Source organism: Ictalurus furcatus, chromosome 18 (assembly GCF_023375685.1).
Source record: "Ictalurus furcatus strain D&B chromosome 18, Billie_1.0, whole genome shotgun sequence".
Taxonomy (NCBI): Eukaryota; Metazoa; Chordata; class Actinopteri; order Siluriformes; family Ictaluridae; genus Ictalurus; species Ictalurus furcatus.
The window spans coordinates 9,045,001-9,053,000 of NC_071272.1; the positions used below are offsets into that span (position 1 = coordinate 9,045,001).

At 37.0% G+C, this 8,000-nt stretch overlaps 1 protein-coding gene across 3 annotated transcripts in view; it reads left to right on the plus strand.

Moving 5' to 3' along the window:
- The window catches only part of gabra1 (gamma-aminobutyric acid type A receptor subunit alpha1), a 27,468-nt gene extending 19,759 nt beyond the window's left edge, over positions 1 to 7,709 (plus strand). For all 3 annotated transcript variants that reach the window (XM_053649193.1, XM_053649195.1, XM_053649194.1), the window contains 2 exons: positions 3,060 to 3,262; positions 4,327 to 7,709. In XM_053649193.1, the coding sequence (XP_053505168.1) occupies positions 3,060 to 3,262; positions 4,327 to 4,644 (521 nt within the window). In that variant the 3' untranslated portion in view covers positions 4,645 to 7,709. The remainder of the gene's footprint in view (positions 1 to 3,059; positions 3,263 to 4,326) is intronic.
- Positions 7,710 to 8,000: the final 291 nt, after the last annotated feature.

Here is an 8,000-nt window from a genome sequence, read left to right on the forward strand (position 1 = left end):
TGGTTACTTCTCATAGGGTGTTTTTTAAACGTATTAATTTTACCAGCCTGGTTTTATTTATTTATTTTTTATGCCTGTTGTCATGGTAACAGTCCACCACCGCTGTGGTAAATAATGTGTTTGGATCTGGATCTCCCTCAGAAGTTCTTCTGATTTAAGATCACACACAGCTGCCTTTCAACCAATCAGAATGAAGCATTTTGAAATGCCATTAAGGACATTTCAACCAATCAGCTTGCACCTGGATTTAAGTGTTCAAAAAAAATGGAAATGGACCAAAAAAAATTTTTTTTTTAAACTCCTAGAAAAAAGGGAGCCTATTCTGAGCCTTTCAGCAGTGGGTTTTAAGACTAGATCCATTTTAGGGAGATAAAATCCTGTAAACTATACAAAATATACAAAACCTAATAAATATACACTCCTTTGAAGAAACTGGGTTACGTGCTATACATCACCGTATCAATCTGAAAACTAAATCCTTTCCGAATAAAGCTTACAGCTTAAACATACCTTTTAATATTTTATAAAGCACAGAAGGATTAAATCCAAACTAATAAACAATTTCTTCTCAAAAAACAACAACAACAACAACAACAACAACAAAATTGAAATTAGGAAACACGCAGTGATCTGTGACTGGAGACTGTTACAGCCGTAAACTCCATGTTAATGGTGTCAGAATGAGATCTCAACAAGCTCATATAGGTGTGATGTCCGGTGTCCACATACTTTTGACCATATAGTGTATATGCAGTATTTTACACTTGGTCTTCTAATATTTAGAATATTTATGTTTAATTATGTCAACATCAACAGTTGAAGGAGTGGGACTTTATTTGTACAAATTCCAAACAATAATCCTAATAAAATGGCCAGCGTAGCCTGTAAATAATTTTTTTCTGTGTAAAAATAAATAATATAAATACAAGCCAGGCCTAAACCTTAACTGTTTGTACTCGTTGCCATAGTTACACTGGATCAGCCAATCAGCATTGAGGACTTTTCATTAATATTATTACAAAACCAAAAAATCTCTTGTTTACAGATATTGCTATATCATCTCATTTCCACAGCATGAACTAAAAATACTCCAAAAACACTCCGGCATGACAGTTTTATCAGCACGCGGCAAGGCGGCGGCGAGAACCCGATGATCCGAGCGCCATCGGAAATGTCTGCAAACTATTTTTCCGCACGTTTGACAGGTGTGAATTACAGAATCGCAACAGTCAGACGGGACTCGACCGTTTCACACCTCCGAGGTTGTTATTCTGATGAAAATGTAATTCTTCTTTCGGTGTACGCCCTTAGGGATTTCCCACAATACTGTGCGCTTGTTCTTCCATTTGGAAGAGCTTTTTTTTTTATAAGTGAGTCACACTCGAGGTACCAGAAGTCGTTGTCATGGTTACAGTTAACAAGCTAGTGTTAGGAAGCATGCAGAACTTGCTAATTAACGTGAATTAGCTGGCTAAATTAATCTGATCTTCATTAACCTCTGTTTATTCCACAGATTCAGTGATTTGTGCTCTTTTTTTGGGGGGGTGGGGCGGGGGGGGGGGGTGGGGGGTTGTGTCTTTACTTTGAATGCGAGACACTGCAGGTAGAAACTTCAGAGAGTCAAAACTTAATGGAATTATTCCAACAACAAAAAGATCCCAGTTTCTAGATGACCTGCGTTCATGAAATTTCATTTCTTCTTGTATTCAGAATGATATCGCAGAGGATTTTCTTTAAAATATCATCAGGTTTTAAACTGGAATGAAAAAATCTATATATCGGCACATGGAATTTTCTCAATTAAACAATAAACAAATGATTTTCCCTCAAACTGTTTGAAATAAGAAAATCAGAGCAGTAGAAGTTGTCTGAGAAAACAGTTTGTTTTTTTTTGCCCGAGTGTGGAGCTTGAGTTTTCCCTGATTGCCATCTGTGCTGCTGCTTGTAAAAAAAAAGAAAAAAAGAGAGAGATTGAAACCTTGAAAACATCCGTGCAGATCAGTCATGTTTCCTAAAACATCTCGCAGTGAAGCATCTGAATAAGTCTTTCTGAATTATTCTTCTGCCACCAGACGGTTTGCTATTTTTTTCCCTGTCTGGAATTTTCCTCCACGTTGTATTTGTTCCCTTCTTTTTATGTAAATATTTATTTATTTATTTATTTATACTGGTATTCTCTGAAAAAATAGTATTGATTCATCCATAATAATGATCATTAAAAAAAACATGGAAAATATGCTCTTATCAATAACAGTTATAAGAAAAAAAGAGCAGCCAGGCAACGTCTGATCTCTGTAAGTGGAAATCTGGTGAGCCTCCAACACTCTGGCAAGCAATGCGTGATTTAATTAAACCTTAATGCACAGAGACAGCAAACACAAAACTCCACTTGTCTAATGGATTTTACTCAGCAACCAGTCACGATTGTTTATGATTACATACAATTTGGCTCAAATATGACTCTGTCATCATTTCCAAAACTGAAATTGTTGCACTGGACTAATGGACTTTTTTAAATTAGGACGTGAGATTGAATTCTGTCCAACTGCTCCGAACCAATTAATGTAAAATTAATCTCCAAAAACATTCCTCCAGGTTTGTGGCTCCTCCTGGAAATAAGAAATTGAGAGAATTGGGTCAAATTTGGTAGAAAGGTGCAGCGTCCATCCCACTACTCAGGCAAGTGAAGGGACCTGTATTGACCTGATGATGGCGCTAGAGTGCATGGTTTTTCGTTTAGTCCATATCTTCTGAATTGTGAATCCTACAACCTTCTCCAGATTCCTTCACTAATGCCAAAGAAAAAGCTTCAAGAGTTGGTTCATTAGTCTTATCTCAAATTCACCCTTACGCAAAACGTTACCATCAAGCTAGAATCGACACATTATCAAACTAGAATAAAGCTGGAATCTACACATTATCAAACTAGAATAAAGCTAGAATCTAAAAAGAACATGCAGCAGATTTCCCTCGTTCACTTATTTAACACCTCCAGAAATTTAATACAACCAAAAAAAAACAGATTAACAAAAGAGTGAAGATTTTGTTTCCGTTTGCAGGAGTGACCACTGTTCTGACCATGACCACTCTGAGTATCAGTGCTAGAAACTCTCTGCCCAAAGTGGCCTACGCCACCGCTATGGATTGGTTCATCGCCGTCTGCTATGCCTTCGTGTTCTCCGCCCTCATCGAATTCGCCACTGTCAACTATTTCACAAAGAGGGGCTATGCCTGGGACGGGAAGAGCGTTGTACCTGAAAAGGTGTGAAACTCTTTATTTATTCATTTATTTTCTTCCCGAATGCAGAAACTTTGACATCCCTGTTCTGAGAACCAGATTAAAAATGGAGATAGTAGCCATCTTCACACTGGAGACCAAACCTGGGCGAAACTTGATTCAAGAAAATCTTTTAAAGAAAGAAGTTAAAAAAGTTCTTAAGATGAACCATCATCAAGTGGAAATAAGCCTATAAACCTAGTGTGCTAGTTTATATAAGTAGAATATTGTAGTAGTTATACAATATTTATTATATGTTGCAAGTTTTATAATTTTGTAATGTTTAATATTTTAAATCTTAGCCTTTGGGGATCTACAAGTTGGCAATTATCTTAAGTTTAAGAAGTTATGTATGATTATTTTTAAGAACGTTCTTTATAAGAATTAGAATTTTATCTTAAGTTTTGTCTTAGTGACAATCTTAAGAAAATCTTTTTTTTTTTTTTTAAATAAGAAGAAGCTTACGAGGAACTTTTTGTAAGTTAGAAAATAAGAAGAAAATGGCAGTTAAGAAGAATTTTATTCTTAAGAATGTTTCGTGAATCCAGTGCCTGGTGCTTAAAGTGGTACTAGATGTTCTTGTTCCACCTCAACTGGGTTTGGCCTAACCAGGGTCTAAGTTACAACAGCAGAACAGAAAAATTAGCTCTAAAGGTAACAGCTAAATGAATTAATGGTCACAGTTAGCGTTTTAAGAGCTGCTAAGACGACCCACAAATGGTGCATTGTGACAGGGCTCAGAAATCTGTGGAACAGCCTCAGTTGTAGTTCCTGGGCTCAAATTAGAGGGCTCAGTCTCCTGATCTCAAGTTTCTGGACTCCAGGATCTAATTACTGGTCTCAAGTTCCTGGGCTCAAGTTATTAGTCTTAAATTCCTAGGCTTGAGTTTTTAAGCCACTAGACTGAGGTGCCTGGGTTTGTCTCCTCTTTGCTATGCTAATCTAAACTAACCTGTGTATTTATTGCGATGCTAAGCTTTAGCTCAATGTATTTGTTTTCCTGTTGTTATGCTAAGCTATATTCATTTCCTGCCTCCTTAACATTACAGCAAAAGAAGAAAAAGGAGTCTCTCCTGAAGAAGAACAATACCTACACAGCTGCCACGGCAACCGCTTTCGCCCCCAACATCGCCAGAGATCCAGGATTAGCAACCATCGCCAAAAGCGCACCTCCTCCACCAACCGAGCCAAAAGAAGAGCCGAAACCCAAACCGGCTGAGGCAAAGAAAACGTTCAACAGTGTGAGCAAAATTGACCGGATCGCCAGAATAGCGTTTCCTCTACTCTTTGGTACCTTTAACCTGGTCTACTGGGCGACTTATCTAAATAAAAAACCCAAAATTCAAGACGCGCTAACACCTCACTAATCCTAAATCTTTCCTTTTCCTTCTTTCTTTCTCCTCTCTTTTCTTTAAACGTCTGTTTCAAAGTAGAACAAAATAGTGGTCGAGTCGCTAGTCTCTACTCCGCCTCCTGTGTAATATAAGCTTCCTTGATTAAAAAAGAAAAAAAGACAAAGAAGACAGAAATCTACAAAATGTGCTAATTGCGTTGACATGACGATTCCACCCTGATGCTAATACTATGCATCACTTCATATGTGTGTGTATATACTGTATATAAGCAGTATATAACTCTACAATCACACTTACAGGACCTTTTTTTATTTTCTCATCACGCCATCATGCATGAGCTGCACTTTTTGTGTTTCCATGACGACGGTCGATGCTACCTTCGAGTGTTCTTCCATTCTCCATAGTCGATGTTTTCTATTTTAAATAGATTTTTCGACATTGCAAGAGCAATAAAATAAAACGCGTCTCAGTGGACACACGTTCGCTTTCTTCATGGATGTAAATGCGGAACCGGTTCTTACGTTACTGACATGAAGCTTAACATTTTCCTTCATTTTACTGTAAATATTCTAGAAAACGTTAGAGATGTCAATCTCCCGTTTGAGCTTTGCTTAACGTACGAGATACAAGCACTTCTCAGCAGTGAAGAAGAGAGCTGTCGTGTTTTTATGAAATGGCACTTTGAGGGAGTTCATGGGTTCACTTTTGCTATATATATAATCTTTTAAAAATGATTTATGCCCATTACTTACCAATTAATCAAGGTTTACCTTTGAGGAAAATGTAAATGTACAACAGTTACACAATTGCTAAATATAGAATGTAAAACTAAACCCGTATGTCCACACTGTCAAGCGACTCATAAGACGGTGAAGGGGCGTGTCCTAAATGGAGGAGTTCTTGTCTTGTACAGAGGATGCCAATACTTACGCAAAACGTGAATTAAATTCACCTAGCAAAGAAGCTGATTCGCTGAAGAGGAAAGGACATGAAAAAAGATGCACATTCGTTTATCGTAGAGTTTACTTTTTATTTTGCGCAAACGTTAGCTGGTGAACTTGTGATTTCATGAGTCTCTGTCATGTGAGCCAATAGAAAACAAGTGGGCGGGGCTGTGGTTGCTTTAGAGGAGCCGCTGATCATTAAGCAGCATCACACTGAACTTGTTCAGCTCATCATTAATGTTACTGAATTAGATTAAGCACATACAGGTTTCCAGCTGCAATGGCAGATGTGATGGGCTTCACAGCTTTGGATCTGTTTTTGTGACATCACAAATGCATGCAAATCCCCGCCCTCTATTCGGTTAAATATATAAATAATGAGAAATTCGGTTTTAAACAGAAAAAAAAAAAAACCTAAATACTGAAGAGGAGTGAAATACTTAACAGTATAGGGAATAAGCCACACCCTCAGGCAACAAAAAAAGAGCAGTTTTTATATTTTTATGATGCAAACAAATATTTTTAAGTGAAAAAAATTGGTCTCAAAACAGCATTTAAAGAGAAGTTCTTAAAAAACAATTGTGACACAGCCACAACCAATAAACAAACCTTTTTAAATCAAAAGCATTTGAATAGGCTAATCCATTAATAGGCCACACCCACAAGGGTCAAAAATAGCAGTTGTGACTTTCCCATGTCTGAAATCAGCCTTCAATCTTTTAGATTAAAAAGCTGAATAGGCCACGCCCACAAGAAACAAACCTTGTCCCTTGCTAGTGTGAACACAACTTCAGGTTGTTCAGCAAATTCATTTATTTTTTGTGTGTAATTGATGTCAAGTAAAATCGATCTGCTCGATGGGCTTGTGCGGAAATGCATTTTATATTTAATATGGAATTAATTCTTCTTTCATTTCCGTGTTTGGTCGTAGAGCCGCATGCTAAAAGCCCTTGTATCGTAGATCATTCCGGAATTCTGTTACTTTGCTGCTCGTTGCGCTTCAAACGAACGGAACGCAAAGCAGTGCCTTTTCTCTGCTCCTGGATTAACGAGGCACTCGCTAGGTTGCGCTCTAATCTCAGTATGTTGTGTCTTCAGTTGAAAACTTTGTGAAAACTCAGAAAGCACCAGCTACACTGCCTCTTGCCTCGCACGCTGTTCCAGAACTGGCGTACTTCTGTTCCGCGTCACTAGTTCCAGAACGAGAAGCGCATTGTGACGCATCATAGTTGCCGATCTGTTTGCTAATTTCTTTTTCATTTTTGGATTTCCTTGTAGCATGATGTCAGATAATATTGGTTTGGTGTTGTGCGATTTCAGAAAATCACGTTGATGTAGCAATATGAGAATAGTTAAAGGGCTTTTTCACGATCGAACACTCGTCATTCTGGACATTTGCACGTTTCACAAATGGACAGGAACTTCACTATTCATGGCGATATCGCATCTAATAAATACACCATTTCTGGTTTCTGTTTGCGACATTACTGCAACACAACACACTCCGCCCTGCATCCTCAAACCTTTTCATTTTCCCTGCATCGAATCTGAGCGGGTCATATGACCAGATGCTGAAATGCACTCTGGGATTTGTAGGATATGCAAGCAGACAGGCACTCCATCAATCAAACGCTGTATAAATATGAATATATACATTATACAGTATTTAAACATTTCCATTTTGGATGTTTATCATCATGCCTAAATGACAATGGTGTGTGGCCTGTATGGAAAAATAAATAAATAAATATATATATATAAATATTATACAGTATATTATTCTATACTATAACACACTGCATATATAAATACTCCATGACTTGTTCTACAGAGGATAAATATTGTTTGTACCGACTTATTGTTATGCATTTTGCACATTAGAGGCATCATTTACATATTTACATATTCACGTAGTGAGCTTTGTGCTATGCAAGGATAGCTTTGAAACATGCTAATTAGCTTTTTTTCTTCTTAATAGAGCAAAAATACTGTACAGGAAATAAAGAACTCTATTATGCTCCTTCTTCAGCTGTGGATATTTTAATTTGCCAGTCAATTAAAAAAGATATAGAAATATAAATATGACATTACATTGATTATTTTTGTTCTATACAGTTTCAGGGTTAGCTTAAATGTGGACTATTGTATTTTATTACGTTTTTATTTTTTTTTGTGAAATGGCAATAAAATAAAAATCAAGGCTCAAATGGATACGAATGAGAAATGTAAATTTTGATTTAAAAACACTTTTGTCTGTTATTCCGCTAGTCTTTATAACGTGTCCTTGTTGACTTCCCGTAGCGACTTGAAAGTAATTTGTTTATATGGATAAATCAACTGCCAATAATTTTCCATCTTTTAACTGGAAAAAGTCCTTCATCAACACAAGAGGTGGAATTTTTGTAGTTTTTCCTCCAAAAAAAA